The 22812-nt window shown below is 58.6% G+C and overlaps 4 protein-coding genes across 4 annotated transcripts; 3 read left to right on the top strand and 1 right to left on the bottom strand.

The window, feature by feature from the left end:
- Positions 1-408: 408 nt before the first annotated feature.
- On the top strand, positions 409-1143 carry BESB_030900 (uncharacterized protein; the record flags this gene model as incomplete). The annotated part of the gene is made up of 1 exon (XM_029361758.1): positions 409-1143. One exon carries the CDS (start codon positions 409-411, stop codon positions 1141-1143), a length of 735 nt encoding a protein of 244 aa, XP_029215225.1.
- Positions 1144-3551: 2408 nt separating this feature from the next.
- Positions 3552-4366, top strand: BESB_030890 (uncharacterized protein; the record flags this gene model as incomplete). The annotated part of the gene is made up of 2 exons (XM_029361757.1): positions 3552-3934; positions 4081-4366. The coding sequence occupies 2 exons, from the start codon at positions 3552-3554 to the stop codon at positions 4364-4366; spliced, it is 669 nt and encodes a 222-aa protein (XP_029215224.1).
- A 1039-nt stretch (positions 4367-5405) lies between these two features.
- Positions 5406-10241, top strand: BESB_030880 (uncharacterized protein; the record flags this gene model as incomplete). The annotated part of the gene is made up of 7 exons (XM_029361756.1): positions 5406-5496; positions 6260-6682; positions 7112-7344; positions 7570-7662; positions 8711-8855; positions 9478-9810; positions 10213-10241. The coding sequence occupies 7 exons, from the start codon at positions 5406-5408 to the stop codon at positions 10239-10241; spliced, it is 1347 nt and encodes a 448-aa protein (XP_029215223.1).
- Positions 10242-11536: 1295 nt separating this feature from the next.
- Positions 11537-20045, bottom strand: BESB_030870 (ELMO/CED-12 family protein; the record flags this gene model as incomplete). Its single annotated transcript, XM_029361755.1, has 4 exons — positions 11537-14992; positions 15530-15723; positions 16011-16877; positions 17330-20045. The coding sequence occupies 4 exons, from the start codon at positions 20043-20045 to the stop codon at positions 11537-11539; spliced, it is 7233 nt and encodes a 2410-aa protein (XP_029215222.1).
- Positions 20046-22812: the final 2767 nt, after the last annotated feature.

The following is a 22812-nucleotide window of genomic DNA, read 5'->3' as shown; positions in this document are numbered from 1 at the left end:
AGTCGTTGATGAGGAAAGCCACGCTGTGAGGCACAACACAGCCGTCGACCTGGAAAGGACCGGGGAACGGATGTGAATGTCAGTCTTTTGGGGTTGGACATTGTGGGCCGTGGGAAGGTCGGCGCAGGCGAACAGAACGCGATGGTCGCAAAAACCAAAGGCGCCAGCGATGGGAGTACAGCGGATTTCCAATCGTCCTTGTTATGGCGCATCTCGTGAGTTGAGGGGCTGCAGACGGATACTCGGGGGGGGGCAACATCTCACCCACCAAAGCTCCGAAACATCAAAACAGTTTCTTCCTTTCGTGTCACTTCTTCTCTTAGTTACAGCCTGCTCCTGGCCGGCTTTCTGACAGGGTTCATTATTGTAAACACGGCCTGACAAGTCGATAGTGTCACTCGGACCGAGATGGTGCGCATCCGCAGTGTGTATGCTTTGTGCACGGCGGCTGTCTTGGCAGCTCCTGCCGTAGCACAGGAAGCCGAAGATGTATTCCTGCAGAAAGACTCCAGTACGACTGTGCCAGTCGCCGGGGAAGACCCAACGGTCAATTCTCGTTTCTACACAGTGTTCTCAAGCTGGATTGACATGATGAGTGATGCAATTTACAAGAAGTACCTGTACAACTATGAACTCAAGAAACAACAAGCTCAGACATCGCTATCAACTGACTCCTCCAGCGAGGAAAGCTCTCCGCGCCCCCCCACATCTGCGCCAGCTCTCCCTGTTTTTCCAGTTTACCCCATCTACCCTATCGTGCCTCAGCCAACGCCTCCAAATCGCCCCCTTCCGCCTCGACCTCCCCGGCCATCACACTCTCACTCGCACTCCTACTCTCTGAGCTATTCTCATGAAGGCAGCCTCCCTCCTCGTCCGCATCCCCGGCCGCCCCGCCCACCTCGTCCTTCGTACTCGTACTCCGCCAGCTTCTCCAACGAGGGCAGCCTGCCGCACCGTCCTCACCCCCCCGTCAAACCCCACCCGCCAATGACTCCGTATCCAATTATTCCATATCCGCCAATGCCCTACCCGCCAATGAAGCCGTACCCCCCAGTGGGAGTCTATCCTCCCTTCTACCCTCCCTTCAGGCCACCGCGCCCCAGCTGGAGCTACAGCCGCTCCTGGAGCGTCAGTCGGGACTAGAGTGGAAGTGTTGAGTGTGAACGTTCCGTCGTTTGATGGTTCAGTGTGCTACACAGGTATTCGAGGCATGAGGTTGTGCCAGCGTCCGGCGTGTGCCAGTTGAGCAGCGTCCGATGTTTGGGTTATGTGTTGCTTCGCAAACGTTCGAAGTCCACACCAGGCTAACAGGTTCACACTTACTTCTGCCTACACTCCTGAGAGGCCACGTTTTTGGATGGGACTCCAAACCACTGTATGCTCTTTGAATCACAGACAGGCAAGCTGGTGTCTGAGGTGCGCGGCGGCGTGCAAATCAGCTTCCAAACGAAGGTTCCTTCACAGAGCGCAAACGAGCGGATGTCACTTCTGCCTTCACGTCCTCGCGTGTGTGCTACCGACGAGATGAAGTGTACTACCGACGTCAGAGTCACAACAGCCTCGTGTTACTCCACTTAGACTCAACACGCAGCATGGTGAGCCGTCAGAGCACCGGATGCGGTATCGGCGGTAGCACAGCTCGTCTGCAGTCTCTCGATCAGAGTACCTATCTTAGCATTGTCGCTCCTTCTGACTCGCCGTCAGCAATGGGCTGAGACTTCCATGCACCCCCCAGAAGCGTGCATCATTCAGCTTGTCCTTCACGGAATGGGAATAGCGTTGTTTACTGGCGAGGTGGCCAGTACGTGCTGGTATATGGAACTGGCAATGACGGGTAGTTTTTGTGGAGTTGCCGTGCTTTTCTCGGAGCGAACGGGACGGAACGTTAACGAATTTACAGCTCATTCCGCTACCTCCAGGCTTCCTGTGAGACACAGTCGCGTATGAAGGACAGTGTAGGTATTCTGCTGTTGAAGAATACTCACATGGTTGAGAATACTGAAGAAGAGATCTAGACACCTCACCGCACGCGGCTCGGCTTCACTACACCGTGCTGTTCGTAGCGTCCTACCTCACATGGCAGTCCCTGAGCGGACTCGGTCTCGTTCCTAGTTACACTCTAGGTTTCCACAGGCTGTGAGCGGCTCCAGTGGATTCGCTCTCTTTGCGGGGCATGGAAGCACGGACTAGCGCGGCCTCCCACAGAACGCCGGAGGCATACTGGTCGCTGGTTTCCACGGCGGCACTCCGCTGCACACGCACGTCACGCTGTCGGCGGTTTCGGATGGGGAGGGAGAAGCTCTGCTCCGACCAACATGCATCCACGCAAACGCTGCGCACATGCGCTGCACGAAATCTACCCCTAATGGCGTCCGTGAGCTGTCGCACATGCGAGTGTAGCGCAATGCTTAGGCTGCGGCTCCTGCTATGCTCGCTGCACTGCACGTGGGTTGCTGCGCGATGAGCACGTTTTGCCCTCATAGAACTGCACGCCGAGTCGATTGCTATCTCAGCGAGTAACACAGCCCCAACCCGTACGCCCCTTAAGACCAGCCCACGAGCCTAGCAGGCGCTGTATCCACCATAGCGACTGCATGATTCATCTTTTCATGCGGAACACTGTTGCAGCTACTGTATGGAAACCGCAAGCGGAATTCTGTTGAATAGAGCCCGTATCGAATGCTTGTGCCGGCACCGATAGCGGGATACGACCCCAGCATAAAGCATACCCTCACAACACCGTCCCCCCGTCGCGCGATAGTGGATGAGGTATCTGTTATCTGTTCCTTGCTGTTACGGACCGTGCGTGTCTGCTCTCCAGCCGACGTTGTGCCAGTTCCACAGCAGCGCTCGCCTATAACATGAGTGCAAGTGCCAGACCGCGCCTGAGTTCTCTGTCCGATCGGCGCGTCTGTTGCAAAAGCGTCGTAATCAGATTTCTCCACTCGGCGGCACCGCTACTTCTTTTTCATCCGAGTTTCTCCCCTCTGCTAGCAAATTCTGCCGCCCCCTAGTTCGATACGCATACAGCTTTTTACTGACAGTGAGTGAGCATAGCTGTCGGTTCACGCCAGGCCCGGTGCACAGTTTGGCTGGCGAACTGGCGGCCTGCAGTTGGATATGTGAACGGCTGGTCAAGCAAGCTCTGGTTACTTGATAGTCGCGGTGAGAGAACAGGCAACAAACGCGCAGATCCCCTTGCACAAGCCGGGGATGGTCTGCAGGGAAGCGAAGAATCCAAAATTGCAATGCCTGCCCTGACACGCACGACCTGTATTTTGGCCTCCCATCTCACATAACCCATTCTGTCATGCACCCTCTCGTTGCCCCACCTCGTCGTGGACACATCATACGCATCCGGCATCCTCACTGCTAAAATGCTACGAAGTCAAATATATCACTGCATCTATTCCTTTCCCTGGACACCGGTTCTTCCAGTGACGCGAAGAACCTGACAGAGCAGCCAAAGAACACGTCCGCTTCAGCGCAGTACGGTCGGCGGCTTTGCTTATCTGCAAGGTTTATTTTTATCTAGTGCCCACACTAACAAAATGGTGGGTCTGCGCAGGTGCGCGCTTGTCGTGGGCGTCGCGGCTGCTTTGGCAGCTCCGGCCCTCGCAGAAGAGGCCGACGGCGCCTTCATGAAGAAGGACTCCACTACCACTGTCGCGGCAGTCGAGGAGGACCCCAAGGTCGACTCCCGCTTCTTCGGCCTCTTCACGAGCTGGATCGACGTGATGTGCGACCTCATGTACAGAAAATACATGACCAACTACGGTACTCCCGTGCCTCCGCCTCCCCCCCCTCACCACCACCACCATGATCACCATCATCATGACCATCACCATCATCATCATCACCATCGCCCAGAGTCATCGGAATCCGTCTCGGCCTCTGTCGAAGTCTCCAGCGAAGACAGCCGCCCCCGGCCCCTGTTTCGTTCCCCGCTGTCCCCATGTTCCCCGCGTATCCAATCTACCCCGTCCTGCCGCCTCGTCCCACTCCGCCGAGCCGCCCTCCCGCATCCCGGCCTCCTCGTCCCTCGGTCTCGACATCCGTGAGCATTTCGTATGAAGGCAGCCTCCCTCCTCGTCCGCATCCCCGGCCGCCCCGCCCACCTCGTCCTTCGTACTCGTACTCCGCCAGCTTCTCCAACGAGGGCAGCCTGCCGCACCGTCCTCACCCCCCCGTCAAGCCCCACCCGCCAACGAAGCCCTACCCTCCAATGAAGCCGTACCCGCCAATGCCCTACCCGCCAATGAAGCCGTACCCCCCAGCGGGAGTCTATCCTCCCTTCTACCCTCCCTTCAGGCCACCGCGCCCCAGCTGGAGCTACAGCCGCTCCTGGAGCGTCAGTCGGGACTAGAGTGGAAGTGTTGAGTGTGAACGTTCCGTCGTTTGATGGTTCAGTGTGACTACACAGGTATTCGAGATATGAGGTTGTGCCAGCGTCCGGCGTGTGCCAGTTGAGCAGCGTCCGATGTTCATTTGACTTTACTTCGGAATCTCCCGAACTCGATACAGGTTGAACAGGTTCGTATCATTTCAACATACCACGTTGCTTGCTGCGTGCTCAACGCCGCACTGATGAACCGGGAACGGCACTCGGGAGGTACTATCGCTTCACGCCACCACGTGGCGAATCGTGATGAAGCGTCACTGGCTGGGGTTCTTACGCAGCAGGTTACCGAGGACTTGCCGAAGTACCGACGTGCTTCTTGCTGGCAACATTTCTGCAGCAAGGCGAGCTAGTTACGTGGCACCGTTGGCTTCCGTTGTGCCCTCTCTTTGGAGCCTTTCGTTCAGAAGTTGAACGTGCGCGGACGCATGCCGCATCTGCGGACATTCCTAGGCTTACACGCTGATTGGTGGTTCTCGCTTGCGCGCGGTGGCAAGCCAGGAACGGCAGGCACACGCTGCACGTGTCTCAGGGGGAAAGGGGAGCGGTGCTCGTTTTGCAAGGAAAGCTCCATCTGGACGCCCAACTTCTGGGCCGGAATCGCACCATCGGTGTGGGATCGAATATCAGCAGTCAACGTCCTCGTAACCGTAGTGTGTGGAGTGTGCACACTACGCGCGCACGGCTATTACGAACAGCCACATATACTCTTAAGGTCGGTGCCTGTCATAGTTGGGCAAGAAATCTCAGTTCAGCTCTGTACCACCTTAGCAAGCGCCTGTAGCGATCTTCATTTCAAGCAGCTGTCGCGAACTTGTGACCGTCGTGCGGTTGCCGGCGTGCTCGACGAGCTGACCCCAGCAGTTGTGTATACGTGCGTGTGCGTGCAAGGCCAAATACGCCGCTACAGCTAAGGCGGCGAGAATGGCCACCGAGAGGTAATTTAGCGTGCGCCCGACAACCAGGCACTGCACGAACAGCTAGTTCTTGAGCCACAATTTCGCGAATGCGATACCGTGCCCTGCTCGAGATCGTTGATGGCCGAGACCGAACTTTTTGGCAGCTGGCGGTGAGGCGCGAAAACTACGAAGATATTGGTACGCATCCTCGACAATAACACTGCACGGGTTGAATGAGGCAGACTGGCACTTGTGTCTGGACTGTGGGCCATCAGTCAGGCTATTCACACTCTTGAGGTTACAGAAAATAGCATTACCCACCGGACTGTGTGGCAGTATGACTCTAGAAAGGGGATGTTCTCTGACCGCGTTAGTCGTTGCTGCGCGGCAGAGGTAATCCTTTTCTCTGCCGTCCCCCGTCCATTGCCAACAAAGAAAGACTCCGTGCCGGAATCGCCTCTATTCTGTCGGAAAAGCTGGTGTTCCCGTGACTGAATCGGGGCGACTTCCAACCGTCGCACTCTGTATTCTGCGGTTAACAGTTCAGCGGGCGAGCGTTCCGATTCGTGACCATCCGCTGGCCTGCCTGGTTTCATGGCTTCCAAGGAGACGGCCGGCCAAATGACCCCGGGATAATATCTTTGCCGCAAGCGTGGCAGGGAGTGTTGCCTCAGTTGTACTCTCGTGAAGTTTGGTGGGACTTTGCGTGCTCAGCTAGTACATTCCAAGAGTTGCACAATGCCCCCTTTTGGCAAGTGCTTCGTTTTGCCGCACCGTTCTCGAATGAGTGCTTGGCCCGCGCATCGGCACGTCTATTCATTTTACTTCGGTGCCGCTTCTGTCCCGGAGTTTGCGGAGAGTGGCCGTGCGTAATTTCGCCTCTCCTGTGCCAGGACTCGGCGGTGTTTTCATGTGACCTAGCGGCATTCCCGCCTTTCGCTGCGTCTCTCCCCGATGTCAGTCCTTAAACGTATTTTCGTGTCTGCCTTTGCGCTATGGGTAGCCTTCGCCCTCAATGATCGCACTGAGTCACCAGGCCTCAGGGGCTGCCACCAGACTTCTGTCATGACTCAAGGAGCACTGGCGGCTCACAGTATCCCTAGCGCGCGGAAAGAGTGGCAGCAACTCATCAGCAGGGCGCCCGACAGCGGTACACGCGGCGATAATGGTCTTGTCTTCTCTAGCTTCCATTCGGCCTCTTTTGTCGAGGAGCACTTGCGGCATAACGTCAATTCCGCGGCGGCTGAGCCGGTCTCTACAGACGCGAGAAGTGCCGTGAAGGATCCACCCGCTGTGGGATATATGCCGCACGCTACCACTCGGAGTAACCTACAGAATGCTGACGACCTCACTGACAAGCTGCCAGAGTTTCTCCCGGAGCTCGGTCAGCCACTGGCCTTCCGAGCGGACCGCGCTACGCAGTTTCCGCCGGAGGGACTAAGAGGTGGAATGCTATTCCCGTTCGGAGAATGGTTAGATGCCGTTGCGCCTTTTGTTGAAATGTGGGCCAGTCGCCCGATGGCACCGTCTCAATCACCTCCAAACCCAAACTCTTCCGCCAGTGGCACTGAGAGCCGAAGAGAGACGTTCCCGCCGTACTCCCCGGTGAACGAGGCCGCAAAACTTATGGCGATTTTCTCGTATCTAAAGCACATATATAGAGCTACGTACGCCAGCGAAAAACCGGCTTTCAGTCATGCGCACGTTCAAGACTTTTACCGGCGGCGGCATTATTGCGGATCTCCTCTGTTTAGGTGGAACGATACTGCAGACGTCGGAATTCATGCTGCTATAGAAAGTTGTCTGAGCTCAGGCTTCTACTACGATCTGTACAACGGATATTTTGAAGGCTGGGACGAGGAAGCCCGCAGTGTGACTGGCGGAGGCGACTACGCCTTCTCCACGGGCCGCAGCTGGAGTAAGGAAGATGGCGTACCGGAGGAGTTTTACCTGGATGCTCTCGAATCTCGCGGCTCACATGACTCGGGGGGTTCCGAAGAAGATTCTGAGGCTGAGGAACCGGAGCTTCCAGATGTAGTTGCAAAGGTTAGAAAAAAACTGGAATCGGAGGCAGGACAGCGGACCGGAGAGCAAGCAGCCCCAGTTATAGGCGCCTCCAGCAGCCGCATGCTGAACACTTCTGGCCCATGGGTTGAACATAGCGCGAACAAGAGTGCATGCATGGCATAGTCGCGAAAGACTTCGAACAAGAAAGGAATGCAGTGACACCCGCAACAGGATTTTGTATTTCGGATGCACTGTCCACATCAGGGGGGCCACACGCGGTTCTACTACGGGACGGATGTAGTGCCTCTGCCAGGTGTGTTAGGACTGCGAACTGCCATTTCCACTGAGTTAAAGCAGGTAATGTTCTACTTATATCGACGTTATGCAGTTTTCTCTGACAGTGAAACATGCAGGATTGATAAGAAGGTTTGTCACAAAGGAAGCCTTCTTCGCGAGATGATGTTTTTTTGGCTTAAGGCAGAAGTGATCCTGCAATCCGCTTCCTTACTTAGAGTTCAACGGAAGTCACAACGGAAAATGACTGCGTGTGAATTCCCGAGGCGCATTCGTAGTATCAGTCGTTTGCAGCATGTTACATGTCTCGATAGTGATCCACAATGCACTGAGACGGTAGAGACCGTAGCTTGCCCCCAAACAAAGCGGTGACATCAGCTGTCACGGCCCGCTGCTGCCTCATCTTTGGGAACAGGCAGGCCACAATGTATCGAACTGGAAACTTCAGATTCTATGTCTTCTTGCTGTTTACCTCCTCGTCGCCAGACACAGAAGCGCAACAATAGCGTTGCTTTCCGTCGATCCTTTGTCGGTATTCGACATGCGCGGCAAGGTTGACGGGGCAGCAAGAAAACCGCATCTCCTGGAAAGTTGAGCCTTCAGCATAGTGATAACTAGCTACTCCACGTTTGACCACTGATTCTGAATTCAGCTGACCAACCTGACGGAAGGGTAGACTTTTCTGCGACTGAGATCCTGACGAGCGCATGCAGTCGAGTCATCTCCCTGACCGGCGGTTCGCTAGGCACGCACCCACGCTGATGATTTTTCCTTCAAGTAACAAGGTTTTTCAACCGGAAACTTGTGATCTGCTCGAGTGCGTTCTCTGTATTTAGTTGCAGCTGATTGTGGTGCAAACTCGTCTCACTGTCGGCTTCACCTGGGTCGTGCACAGTCACCTCAAAGCCGTGAAGGAAGCTTACGCAGCTACGAGGCGAGCGAAACCCAGCCACTCGTTTGAGATCTTGGACTCTCCCTTTCGTTGAGACATGAACGGAATTGCGTAGATGCTCAGGCGTACTTTTGTGCATATACCTCTGAATACGCAAAACGGTCCTCGCGATAAGGCCTCGACCAATCGCGATTGCATAGCGTCGTGCATGCGGGGCAGAGCCAACCATCGCAGGTCTTCATCCCGTCGTCCTCGCCGGTCCATGTGGCGTCGCCAGGATTGCCAGATTTCTCTTTTCTGCTGATTCGACACGGGTTTAGCATACAGGTGTTGCCCGCCGCTCCTCTTGGTCACTCACATGGAGGTAGGACAGGAGACCTCTAGTCGAACGAGTGACCCAAGACAATACAGCCGAGGAACGTCGTAGGGCAAAGAACAGCCTCTCGACTACATTAAAGAGGATTTGCGGTCTATTCCGCTTTGCATTCGAGGCGGGGGGGTCAAGAGAGATATACACGGCGGCGAAGGAGCCCCGGCGGGGGCAGGGAAGCCTCTGGTTTCAATTTTGGTGCTTCGTTTGGGCCCTGCGGTAAAAGAAAAGGAGTCTTTCGCCGACTGCATCTTCGGCCGCCTTCCGGCATACCTGGAAGTTAGAGAATGCCCCCGGGAACACTGTCGCTAACAATGTCACAAGGGAGCTCGTTCGTTGACAGGCCTCTTCAGCGACTGCTTTCTCTGGTGTCACTCTCTTCCCAGCTTGCGAGGCGGCGCCTTAACCGATGAACGGCCCAGAACAGGGCACTTTCAAACTGTCAAACGATGGTTGCTAGCATGGTTCATGCGTATTTGCTGTGGTTGCAATCTATTCCCCTTTCACCTCATTCTCTATTTGCATCACTTCCTAGTCTCATCACCCTGGGAAGAGTGGCTACCTGGAACGTTGGCAGCAGAGTGCCGGCGTGGCCCCATGTGCATCATTTTCGCAGGATTTTGTAGTTCTCTATGCGTTGCGCTCCTTCAGGGATTTCAAGCTCTCGGCAAGCCGAACCTGCGGCGCAAGCTTCCACTGCTTGCGGTCTCCATGTTCCTTGTCGGCATGGGACTGGAGACAGCCATGTGTCTGTCGGGCTTCTATTCCGTGTATACAGTCAATGAGGCGAAGAAGAAGGCGGAGGAAGAAGTCAAGGAAGAAGAGTTCTGGCAACGCGTTCGCGACAGAAGGGCAGCTCGTCAGGGTATGTACACTTCGCGGCGTCTGCCTCCGCTGGCCCGCCCGCTGCTTCTCATTTGTTGTTTTTCTAACGTCGGCTCCTATTCACGTCCGACGGGCTCCAGTGCCCAGCTTTGTTTCTGAGGAAAACAGCTGCGTGGAGTGTGAATCTTCTCACCAGCACTTGCTTTTCAGGTCGTTTCTGTTGCAGTCGTGTGGCGTGAGTTACGCACTTACTTTTCTTCAGTATCTCTGGCTTGCCATCAAACCAGGAACGAGCAACGGCCTCTCGTTCCCCGTGTACCGCCTCTCCTTGTTTTGATGAGGCACTACATACAAGCGGGAGAACTTGCTTTTTTGCAGGGATATTCGCGCTTTGCCTCGACATCAGTCCACTGAGGCACATCACGACTGCACAACTACGCGAACGTTTCGCATTTTGCATTGCTATCGGCGTGCAGCGTATCTTGTTTTATTTTGGTGTTCACGTGTGTTCTGCTGGTTTTTTCAGCCGCTGTCACCATCAAGTCGGAGGAGTGAAGAAAGCCAACGACAGGAGATACTGCATCTCTTCTTCCATGAGGGCACTCGTATTTGCATCGTCCTTATTGTTTTACATCTTGTAGCTCCTTTTTTGTAAACGAGTTTGTCGGTCCGCCCCCACGAATTTCCTGCGATCGGAACGTCGAAGTACGCTGTATTTCGTACTCACCTACCCTGGTCACTAACCCCACATGTGGACGGCTGGCGTCCACCACAACACTATACACGTATATATATGCGACGGTCTGTGTATGTGCTTGCTTCTTTGTTTGTCTAGTTCTGTCCAACTAGCTGTCTTTCCGTATGTACGGTGCAGCCCGGTCATTCGGGCACAATGCCTCTGGACGAGGTCCTCTTTTGGGTTATCCGAAATACACGAATCTATTCGCAGACTGTCTAGCCCGTGCGTCTTCAGTTCCGCAACTTCGATTACAAAGCAGTGGCCACGGCTCTAGACCAAAAACTGTAGGATATCAAACACTGCAATTCGTCCACCCATCTGGTGGACTACGCTAGGTGCCAGCGCACACGTACGGAAGCAGCTCGCGGCCCATCGCTTACCTTCACTGGAGAAATACCCTCAGGAAACGAGTAGTTGTCTGCTAACCTCTGTGAAGATTGAATCAGATGCAGACGCATGTCTATATATCTACCTATGTCTATCTATCTATCTATCTATCTGTCTCTAAATATATGCATGTGCATGGGCGTTCACATATGTATCTGTACAGTGCCTATGTGCGTGTCGCGGCGCACGAGCAGGGAGCAAAGCCACATCGTAGAATGGTCGTATCACGAATTCCCTGTTGTTGCCACGTTAGGAGACTTGCAGATGAGGAGTCGTGGAAAGCTAGTGACTCAGAGTGGCGGGGTATGGCCACCCGCCGCTGACGGCGGAAGCGAACCTCCCCCTGAGGCAAGAATGGATGTACGTTGATCTTTCTCGAGTCGCTGCTTAGCGTCACTATACACGGAACTGTAGGGCATCTACATGCAGGGCACGGGCCTCTCGGTTGGCATGCCTGCTGAGCTTGTCAGCAAGTTATCAAGAGCCACCGTGAAGCATCTGCGGGTAGACCACTTTCAAATAACCTGAAAAAACTCCGTTACGTCATCGTCAAAGCCATAAAACTTTTGACGCGTTCTACGCCGTTGCCGCTTTCCTGCATCGTCTAAAGGAAACAGCGGGGCAAATGTTCTTGCGGTCCTGTCCCTCCCCTCCTCCCGCCTTTGTTTCCGCTTCTCAAGGCAAGCGCCACTCAGAGTGGCCGAAGGCTGCCAGCCGTCAGGTCTCAAGAGAGAAGATCAAACGGCGCCCTCTTTTCAGGCCGCGACTTTCCTCTCGTGGAGGCTGCCGGCTGGGTTTCCGCCACCGGCGCCTGAGGGCTGTCCCAACCGCGGCCTCCTGAAGCCCCAACCTTCGGTGCTGCCGCGCCCAGCAGCGCCGGGGACGCGTAGCTCGCGGTTCCCGAGCCCGCCGCGCCGCTGCTTGGAGCGCGGCAGGGCGCATGCGCGGGTGGCCCCGCGTAGGAGGCGCCGCCTTCCTTCGTCTGCCTCGCGGAAACGGCGGAGGGGTTTGAGGCGTAGGCAGACGAAGAATGGCTGCTACCCGGTCCCAGGTGAGCCGACGACGACGTGCGAGCAAAGCACGCCGCAGACATCGAGGAGCACGAAGCCACGGGGTTCTGCGTCGCAGAGGAGGCGAGCCGCGACAGCAGAGACCGTGAATCGTCTTGCGGGTTCGATGCCTGCACAACAGACCGCGCAGGCAGCGGAGTGAAGTAGGCAGTTGCGGCCGAAGCCGAGGAGGCAGACGAGAAGGACGAGTGAGACGCCAAGCCCCGGCCTCCCTGAAGAAACGGGGCTTGTGTGTATCCTCCACTCGCTGGTGCCCCAGGCGAAGACACATTCGCCGGCACGTCCGCCCCAGCAGAGATGGAAGACGACGCACTTCCCAGCGCGGGTCCGTCCCCCCTCACGCCCCCTCCCGACTCCCCGGGCGCCAGCCGAGGTCGCGGCTGCGGCTTGCCTGGCGGGCACCCTGCGGCCGCTACGCGGACGTCGGCAGCCTCGCGTTCCCCGTCTCGACGCGGCTCCTTACAGCCTGCGCACTCGAGAGGCTGCGGCACAGTGGGACGCCCGCCCTCCTCGCACCGCGCGCCCTGCGCCCAGGGGCCTGCTCCCCCTGCGGCGGAGTCGCTCGCAGGGCGCCACGGGTCTCCTGCCCCGCGCTCGTGCAGTTTGGTTCCCCCCGGAAAAGACGGAAAAGAAGAAGAGACGGCAGCTCTAGAGCCCAACGGGCCGCGGCAGTCCAGTGGTGCAGAGATGCGAGAGAGCGAGGCATTCGGTGCGCCGCGAGACGGCGCGTTAGTTTGAAAGGCGGCAGCCGAAGGACGGAAGTAACTCTGCGGCAGATGGTGCATCCCACGCGTCTGAGCCGCCCTGCCTCGCGCGGTAGACGCCAAGTTGCGCTTCGCGGAATGTCTATCCAAGGAGAAACGGCCATCCAGCAGCGGAGAAAGCTGCGCGCCCCTCAGCTCCTGCATGTCGCTTTCGTCGCCGTCTTCTCCGCTGCTCAAGGAGGATCGGTCTTCCTCGCATGCGCTGTTTCTCGAGGATGCAGAAAAATTCTCTTCGTCCGTGGCTTCCGCGGCTTCGCGAAGGGACTCTCGATGACGGGAAGACCGAGAGGTGCTTCGCAGGTGTCTGTACCTTCGGCGGCCCTTCGTCGTCCTCTCTCTCTCGCGCTCTCTTCCAAAGTCCGCTTCGCCGTCTCTGCGCGCGAACCCGTTGCGGCTGGAGCTCTCTCGTTTACGTTGCGCCGTCGTCGAGGCATCCCCCGCCCTGGCATCTTCCCCTGATGAGACTGAAGCCTCGGAAGCGTCTGTTCGTGTCTTAGCTTGCTGCAGAGCGCAGGCACTTCTGCGGTCTGTCTCCTTCTCGCCTGCCTTGCGTCCTGCGTCGCCGCGAGGCGCCCTCCCTCCATTCGAGGGCTCATCTGTCTTCCTTGCGACGGATGAAAGCAGACGGGAGAACCGCGGAGACGCCCTGGACTGTTTCCGCACGGCCTTCGCGTCCTTCGCCTCCGGTGCGCTTTGTGCGGCGTTGGAAGATGACCGCCGGAGGAACCTGAATCGGCTGCTGCTTTGCGCGCCGGGGGCCCCCTGCGATCCCTCCTTATCTCGGAGGCCTGGCAAGTAACTCTGCATGCGTCTGAGGCTGCGACTCCGCCAGAAGTTCGAGGACCCCCGTGGTCGGCTCCTTCCTTCCGCCTCCTTGCCTTCTTGCTCTCCTCGTTCTCTCTGCGGCAGCGGTCTCCGGCGCAGAGGCGACCTGCCGGCGAGGCTCGCTCCCTCTTTCGGCGAGAGGGTGGTCAGGTGCGCAGGCGATACGATCCACCCGCGGCAGCAGGGGCAGTCTCCCAGGCGAGGCCCCCCTCCAGGCGCCTTCGTCGCGTCTCCGGGGGATCCCGTCTCGCTGTGTCTTTGCCGCTCGCCGCCTTGGTCTTCTTCATCGCTTTCCTCTCTTGGCTTGCCTTTCTTCTTCTCGCCTCCGCCTCCAAAGCAGAGACTCGACGTGGTAGACAGAATTAGCCGCGAAAGACTCCGCGACGTGCTCGTGCCTCGTTCTTTACATTGCGAGGCGTTCCTGCCTTTCCTTCCAGACGCGCAGGGCTCGGAGAGGTTTTCTTCCTCGTCTTTCCGCTGGAAGGGCGAAGACCTGCGCTCGGGTGCACCCGTCGCGCGGTCTTTGGTGCGCAGTCGGCTCGCCTTGTGTGCCCCCCGAGGCAGCGAGCCTCGCGAGGCCGCAGGGTCGCTGGCGGACGCGGACAACCCGAGGCACTTGCGCTCAGCGGACATCCACCCTTCTGCTGATCCTGGGAGCCCCCCCGCGCCGCGTCCTTCGCTCCTCTCTTCCTCGTAGTCCTGCGTTGTCTTCCTTCTCCCGCGCCGCCTCGTCGCGCGCCTGGAGCCCCGGCTGTCGCGCGACGCATCTGACTGGGACCGCGAGGACTGCGAGGAATGCAGTCGTGCGCCCGTCCTCCCCCCTTTGTCTCTCAGCCTTGTGGGCGCTCTGCGTTCTCTGCTGACCCTGAAGCGTCGTCGGTCCCCATGGTCGGCGCGCGCGTCTTCCTCCTCTGCGTCTGCGTCGCTGCTGCCGAGCTCCTCGCGCAGCTCTGCAAGAGGCGCCTGCGCGCTGTCGTGCGCTTCCCAGTCTCGTCGCTTGGCTGCGGACTCGTCTCGCGCTTCCTCGCGTTGTCTGCCACGCTGGTAGGCGCGCAGCGCCTCGGCGTAGCAGCAGGCCTTCTCGCGGGCGTCGTCAGAGCTGCACACGCCGCGAGGGGACACCAGCGCGCAAGCCGGGAGCGAGGCGGGGAAGCGGCAGGTGTTTTTGAACTCGCCCGCGACGAACGGGAACTCCATGATCGAGGCCGGCTTTTTCACGAACCAAAACTCGTGGAAGCGAGTAAACACATACACAAACAAGTAGTGAAAAGTAAGCTCGACTGCCTCCAGCGTGTGCGTCGTGAAGAAGAAAAAGATGACCTGTGCGCGGCGCTGGAACAGCCACTCGCACAGCCAAGACGTCACGTTGATGCACGTAATGGCGAAGGAGTACCAATACCGGGAATCCCGCGACGCCTCCAGCATGCACCGCGCGTGGGACGGGAAACGCGAGGCCAGAAAAACCAACGAGTCAAGCCCCAGCTCGCCGCAGCCCCGAAAATCCGTCGCCGGGTCCTCTCCCTGAACAGACCAAGAGACGAGAGACAGACGCCACCCATCCGCACACAGCGCAAGCTCGCTGCGTAAGGCAGGGACAGGACACCGCAGGGAGCATACCAGCTCGCTCACAGTACGCAGCAGAAGGGCGGCGCGGCTATCCGCGGCTACCTGCAGACAAGTCCAGCCCAACGCGCGCACCAAACGAGCGGCCGCAAGGCAAGTAAGCATCGCCGCGAGAAAAGGACTCCCCTGAGGTATGTTCCAGGTCTACAGAGCACACACCAACTGATGAGGAGAGAGGGAAAACACACGCAATATACGCACACAGAGAGGCCAGCGGCAATGAAGCAACACACATCTCCGACCCCCCCTTTTCCTCCCCCCCCCCCCCCCCTCCAGCTTCCCACAGAGCAAGCGCCTTCAGCTGTAGGGGCAGACGCGGGCATGTCGATCAATCGGCGCGTGTCTCGTCTCTGCACAACTATGCAGAGAGAAAGCAGAGTTCTCTGCGCCTTGTCTCCAGGCCAACACGGCAAAGATTCGCGGCGGGTCGTTTACCTGGAAACCGAGCTCTTTCCACTCCTTGCAGATGCGGCCGGGGAGGCGGTGATGCGGCATGAGAAGTCCCCAGAGACGCGAGAATTTCTCCAAGTTCCGCACGTCGCCGCTCTCGACTGTCTTCTGCTGCAGAGTGCCCAGGTGCTGGATAGCGAAGGTAACGCCTCGCAGCGCCGCCAGATTTCGCAGAAAGCCTGAAAAAAGGGGAAAGTCTCCAAGGAAGAGTCGTGCAGGAAACCCACTCGCAAGCACAGAGACAACCTGCGAGGCCAAGAGGGGAAGTGGAGACAGCCGCCCCGGAATTGCCTCTTTTAGGGTTTAGAATCTGCCCTTAAGCGCCCCTTGTTGGGACAGAAGTCGCAGCAGCAGAGCGCTCAGGCGGAACAAACGACCCAAAATCCGCAGCAGCTTCCACGCCGTGAGGCGCGAGGACACGCATCGAAGCACGCAATTTGAGTCATCGCTGAGCAGCACGTCTTACCTATCCGGAAAAATTCTGCGTTTTTCACAAGTTTTCTCCTTTGGACTTCTTCCACGCACTCCTCGAGGACTGCACGCTCCTCTGTATGGCAGCCCCAGACGCGATCGGTCGCCTCCATCTCTCTCAAGCGTTCTTCGTCATCTGTCAGTATCAGCAGTGCCTCCTCTCCTCGTCGTTCCCCCTCCTCTGCGGTGAGCTGTCGACTTCCGCGCATGCGCAGCTCCCAAAATCCCCGTTTTTTCTCGCTGCTTCTGCAACACTCGGGCACGCGCAGCGAGCTCGACGAGGACGCCTTTCTCACGTCTTCTTCATCTCTTCCCCGCATCCGCCGCCCTGCTTCTTCCTCGTCGCCCTCCCGCCCATGGCCTGCGCGGCTGCCTCTGCTCGCGAGCACGTGAAGGACGTGCAGCGTCCTCTCCCCCTGCGCGGCGTTCCTCTTCTCGCTGCCTCCTCGTCTGATTTCTTTTTGAGACATTTCGCGCAGAGAATCCTCCTCCTCAAGCGCGGCGGAAGGCCCTGCCTCCGCGGCCGCGCGCACCTCGCCTCCGCCACGTGCCCCTTTGCCGCGGGGAGCGACCTCTCTGCGCTTGCGAGACGCAAAGTACGAAAATTCGCTGGAGAGACGCTGAGACTCCACCGAGCAGCTCGACGCCGAAGACGCCTTGCTCGCGCCGCGCGCACTCCCCGCTTGACTCCCCTCCTCAAAGGAGGGCGGGTTCGTTAGGAAAAGGAGTCGCTGCTTGTCCGCGAGAGACAGCGCCTTGCTCTGCAGCACGACGCGCTCGACTTCGTGCGGGGAGTAGTCGCTACAGAGGCGCTCCAACTCGCCGCGACCGTAAAACCGGTGCTGCAGCCATTTGCATACCCCTGCGGACGGAAGAAAAGAGGCAGCAAGAGAATCTCCAAACCGATACAACACCAGGAGCAGTGCACGCAGAGCAGAAATCAATGAAAAAGAAACGAAGGGAGCTCTGGCAGATTTACGAAGCAACTGGACGCGGGCAACAGTGAAACACGTTCTCTCTCCGGGGCCAGAGACTGGCGTAGGGGGAGGCAGACGGAAGGAAAGCCGCGAAAAAGAATTGGCGAAACATTCGGCTCTTGTTATGCATGCATGCGTGTAAACGCGTGCACATGTGTGCATGTGCGTCAGTCTCTTGCGATAGAAAAGAAGAGAAAAAGGGAAACGCAGAGCCGTGACCCGCTTTCGCCGCCCGCCTGGCGACCTACACTCTCCTTTCTCCTCAGCAAACGTCTTTCTCTATGGTCGGCCGTTCCCCCTCCCCCCCCGCCCCCCGCCTCTCCTTCACTGGTCTTACCGCTGAAGCACGACCGCTGAACGGCGAGCAGCCTGTCGGGTGTCTCTCCCTTGAGGCTGGTATCTCCGAACCCCTCGACGGCAGCCGCCGCGACAGCTGCTGCGTGGGTTTCGCGGTGTGTGCATGTGAGTCTGTCCTGACCTCTCGATTCTCCCTCCGGGGCGTCCTGCGCCCGTTGGTCTCGCTCAGCTTTTCGTTGTCGTCTTCGCCCCCGCGACGCCGCGCTCGCCTCGTCGGGATCGCGCTCGCCGCGAGCCCCCCTCCGGCCGCCGTCGAGCCCCTCTCCCGACAGCGAGAAAGAAAGAGATCCCTTCGCCTTCCCGCCCCCGCCTCCCTGCAGCACCACCTCTTCGTCACTGCTGACTTCCTCGTCGCTTTCTCTCTCTCCTCTGGAGGGCCGGTAGCCGCGTCCTCTCCCCCAGGCGGTCGCAGGCGAGGGAGAAAAACAGCCAAAGCTCTCCGTAGACGACCCGAGTCTCGCACTCTTCGTGTATGCGTCGCGGGCCCTGTGAGCCGCGGAGCCGACAGAGGCCGCGTAAGCAGGAAGACGCATCCGTCCTCTCTCTTCCTCCCGCGCTCCGCGCTCTCTCCATTCCGCAGAACGCGGCGCCGGCTCGCCAAGTAGCGCATCCGCCCCCACGGCTCGCTCCTTCTTCCCTTTCTTCATCCCCGCGCCTCCCGCGGGGGCAGCGCCGGCGAGCGGCGACGCCGAGCCCAGAGAGGAAGGAGACAGCCACCCGCGCGCTGCCCAGTCGCCCGAGCCGCGACTGCCTCGGCGCGGGTTCGACACGCGCGAGGAAGTGGACGAAGAGGCAAAAATACTCCGCGCGACGCCGGCGCTCGGAGGAGCCGGCAGAGCTGAAGGAAGCCGCGGCTGCACGCCGTGGCGAAGCGAAGACGTTATCGAGAAAGAGGACGCATGAGCAGACGACGAAAGGCACTTCGACTCGCCGAGGCGCGGCACCACGCCTGTGACGCCGACTCGCCCGCCGCGGGGACCCGACCCGAGGGAAGGCTTCTTCTTCAGGGGAGCCGAGATCCCGGCATAGGCCGCGGCCGCTCGCCGGCCGCAGGACGGAGGCGGCCGCTGCGGCCCTGACGGGCGCGCCGACGGCGGAGACGCGTTTCGCGAACCCTTGGAGCCCAGCCGCCGACCGGAGAGGGACGCGAGCGGAGAAAACGCGGCAGAGAAGGAAGACGAAGAGAACGACGACGACGCGCGCGCCGACCTGCCCGGCGGACTCGTGCCGGTCGTCGGGGCGACAGTGTGCAAGAAACGTAGACGAAAAGGAAAGGACGACGAGCAAGTCGAAGGCGGCTGGCACACCGCAGCCGACGGGAGTGGAGGCGACTCTTGAAGCTGAACGCAAATGGAAGACGACGAGGGGGACAGCGGCGTCGTCGCCCACGACAGCGCCGAAGCCGACGGCGACGGCGCGCAGCCCCCGCCGTGGAGTTCCCCGGGAGACGCTCGCGCAAAGAGAGAGAGACGCGCACTCGGCAGGGGAGATCGCTCGCCCTCCAGCACGCAGCCTAGCAGATCTGCAGGCAAGCAGGCAGGGGCAAAGCGTTCCCGAGGCCGCTCGCCGCATGCGCGGCTGACCTCGTTTTTTGCGTTCCCGTCCCGCGGAAGCGAGTTGCGCGGTGAAGGCGCAAGCGGACTCGCCTTCACTCGCGCCTCTCTCTCTGGAGACCTGGACGCTTTGCGGACATCCACGAGCGTCCTGCTGCTCCGGCGACGCGTGCGGCTGGCCTCTGAAGCGCCCTCCCTAGCAGCATCCGCGGCCTCCGCAACCTTCGAGCCTCGGCTGCCGAGGCTGTGCCGGCCGCTCGAGGGCGGAGACCGGAACGCCTCGAAGGCCGGCGACGAGGCGCAGGCGGGCGACAAGAAGCAACTCGGAGCGGACAGAAACGCCCTCTCCGGCCGCCAACTCGCTGTCTCCGCGACGTCAGAAGACGAACAAGAAGATGGGGCGGCGGAGACAGCGCAGGTAGACCACGACGACGACAGATCGGCGCCGCGCGCGTCAGCTGAGGAGAGAGGAGGCGAGGGCGGGGGAATCTGCGGCAGCACGCGGAGGAGAGACTGCAGGCGCACTGCGCCGCCCTCGGGTGCCCGAAGGCCGCCGCCCTCTGCTAAAACCCGAGAGGAACCCGGCACTGGGGGCAGGGGGACGACTCCGCGGGAAGACGAAGACTGGTCGCCGCCATAATTGAGAGAGAGAGAGTCGGCGGAGGCGCTAGAAGAAACAGACACGGACGAAGAAAACGAGAACGAGAAAGGAGACGGCGAGAGGACGTCACACGAAGAGGGAGACACATCCGAAGTCGCGCGGCGCGACGCCAGGGACGCGTACGACTTATTGCGATACGAACGCAAGCGACAGAGGAGGAGCGACGCCTGCTCCCGAAGCGTTCTGCTCGCAGATTTCTGACGGACACGAAGGCTCGTCTCCGCGGTGGCGGCCGCCAGCGGAAAAGACAGGGAAGACGATGGCTCGCTACCCGGAGAATGCGTGGACAAAGAAGAGGGGAGAGAAGACGGAGACGAAGGCGCACACGACGCGTGGCACAACGAAAGAGATGTAGAGGATGAAGGGACGAAAAGACGGTCAGGCCGAGGCAGTGAAGACGGCGACAGCCCCCGCGGCGCCGCCCCTGCGCCCAGAGACCGCGGCGCCGGCCCTCTGTGAGAGCTGAAGGATGCACTCTCCATCCTCATGAGAGTTTGAGCTCACGCAACGAGGATACCCAGGACGTCTCAGTCTCGTCTCTCCTCATCCCGGCAGACCTTCTCCGGCGTCACGGGCTGCGCCGTCCTCGCGCAGGCGCCGAATGCGTCCTTTTCCGTTGCTGGGAGACAAAGGATGAAAGAAACGGAAGAAATGTGCGCCATTCTTCCTCTCCCCTGGCTCTTTAAAAGACGTGCACGGGCATAGATCCAAAACCCACAAAGTAAGCACAGCGGCAAAAACAAGCAGAGACGGACATCCACGAAGAAAAAACAAGGGATTTCGTCTGATATGTGTGTTACGCTCGAGCACTCTGCGAATTTAGAACACGAGAAAGGGCACACAAGCAAAAAAAAGAACTGAACACGCAAATGCAAGACGAGCTACCGTCGAGCCCCTGTCTTCTCCTTGTCTACAAGAGGTGACCAGCTATATGGGAAGCGAAACGACAACCCGTGAGAATCTCCGGAAACAAGAAAACGCGCACATTCACCATCACACGAAGGCGCAGGGGATAGAAAAACTGAACCCGTGAGCTCAACGGCGACAGGTCTGCTGCAGAAACTCCAAGACTAGAATTCTCTACAGGTTTCAAATATCCGCGCGGTGTATGCGAACCATACGCAGGCGCGGCCGCGCAAAGAAAAGAGGGGGCCGTTTGAAGAAGAGAGAGAGGAAGGGGCAGACGAGAGGTTGAAAAAGAAAAGAAAACGCGCGAGCACACCCGTTGGGGTATGAGCGACCAAGGACTTCAAAGCCTCGCCGAGCTGGCAGGCAGCGCAACGGAGAGAGGGCAAAGAGAAAATCGAGAAACCACCCATGCACGGGAGACAAAAGGAAGAAGGGGTTTTCGGGGAAACGGATGATACATGGACGTGCGGCAATTGAATCAGACGCAGCGCAGCCGGCCGCGAAAAATCAGTATCTTCGGAGCTGCGCACGCGGCTCGAAGAGTGAAGAAAATTTCGAAAACTCGTCCAAAGGCGCCTCACCGCCGTTGTTCTCCCCCGTTCTCCTCATGCCATTCTTTTCTTCGCTGAAGTTTTCAGTCAGAAACAGCAGGCAAAGAAAACAGCGTGGACGTGCCCCGAACTGCCGCCGCAGGCTGCACGCGTGGCCTTCTGCGGAAAAGTCGAAAGGGCACGATGCGCGCAACTGATGGCAGAGATAAGCCTCTCCGCACCGGCACCGCAAACCGAAGAAACCGAATGGAGAACAAGAAAAAGCCGCAAAACCCGCACCACGGGAAAAGCATGTATCTGCAGGCTCATCGTCGGCTCATGCACTGCCGCCGAAAAAGCGGAAAAGAGATTGCCAGCACCAGCAGAGGTCGCCAGAAAGAGCAACGTCGACGCGCATTTGCCACCGTTCGGAGCTCCAGACCGGGATGAGAGGAGGGAAAAGTCGCCCTACACCTTCCGTACTGCCGAAAATCGAGAATCGAGCCCAGCCGATACCTCTTTCTTACTCTCGCTCTCTCTTGAGAAAACATGGGCTTTTTGACCAGCGTAGCCGCGTTTCCCTCGGGTTGGCCGCCCGCTGCGAACCTCGCCGGTGAATGCGGACTCTGCCTGCGCAGCACATGTCCCAGGTAAAAATCTGGATGTCTTTCGCTCGTGGCTTCTTTTTTGAAGACACTGGCGCACTGCGGCTAGTCGTTCGCGAAAGCAAGGCAGGCCGCCTGTGCAGGAGCAAAGAACTTGTTGGTGCTGTTGCCATTCCCGCGTTTAGACGTCACGGTGTGCCACATGCCGCCGTTTTTACACTTAAAAAGGGAGCTACCGCGTCAGAGACGCGCTGGCGAGATGATGCATGAAGAAAACACGATGCTGCACTGGGATTTTTGCGGGTGGTATTTTTATTTGAATCGTCGTGACCGATACCTTCTCTCAGCGTATCCGCCACCCGTACGCAGACCTGACGCCTAGTTTCCTTCCCGGCACACTTTAGTAAGGAGTGCGCAGGCGCCTGCGGCTCTTATCGGCAGTGTCCCGTTTTCTCTGTCCTTTCTTGCGCACTCTGCGGCCGTGGTCGCCTTTTGTTTCCCGCGTCTCTCGTCACCTTCAGGTGGACCGCGCTCTCGCGTCACGCCAGTTTCCTTTCCTCTGTGGTGTCGCGCATACACACACGAGACTGAGCAATAGGAGCGTGGGCTGAAGAAGGGCCATGACACTGCCTTGAAGGCATGGATCTGTTCACATAATGAGAAGTCACCTGCAGGACGCGCTGTAACAGCTTAAGATTGAACGCTTGCGGGGCTCAGAAAAAGGGATGGTCGCGGCATCTCTGTGTAGTCCTGTCATACCTGGGTTGCAAGTGCGCTGACGACGGCGGCGCGTCGCGTGTCCTTAAATCACAGCATTCGCACGCAAGCATCGTACCTGACGTGCGATTCACGTTTGTACGCCATTGCAACGGGAGATTTCCTATGTGGTCATACCAAGCATATCCACTCGGATGACGGTAAAAATTATTACATCGAACAGCTGAAACTCCCCCGTACATGCTGACACAAAAGTGCCAAAGGAACATCGCCACGCTCTGTCGCTTGTTATTTTAAAGTTCCGGACGCCCTGTGGTCTCGAGAGGTCAGCGGGACCGACGGCGGAGGGGCCGGCAGTGCAGAGATGCCTGAACCATGACGTAAATCAGCGACAACCTGACAACAAACGCATACATGCTTAGACACTCTGTTTTCTCCACCCATCCGACCTCATGTGCTACTTCTACGAGCCGTCCAGGCGGCACAGC

This window comes from Besnoitia besnoiti, chromosome XIII (genome assembly GCF_002563875.1).
Source record: "Besnoitia besnoiti strain Bb-Ger1 chromosome XIII, whole genome shotgun sequence".
NCBI lineage: Eukaryota > Apicomplexa > Conoidasida > Eucoccidiorida > Sarcocystidae > Besnoitia > Besnoitia besnoiti.
The sequence above is the reverse complement of the archived record's forward strand: the minus strand, read 5'-3'. Positions and strand labels throughout refer to the sequence as shown.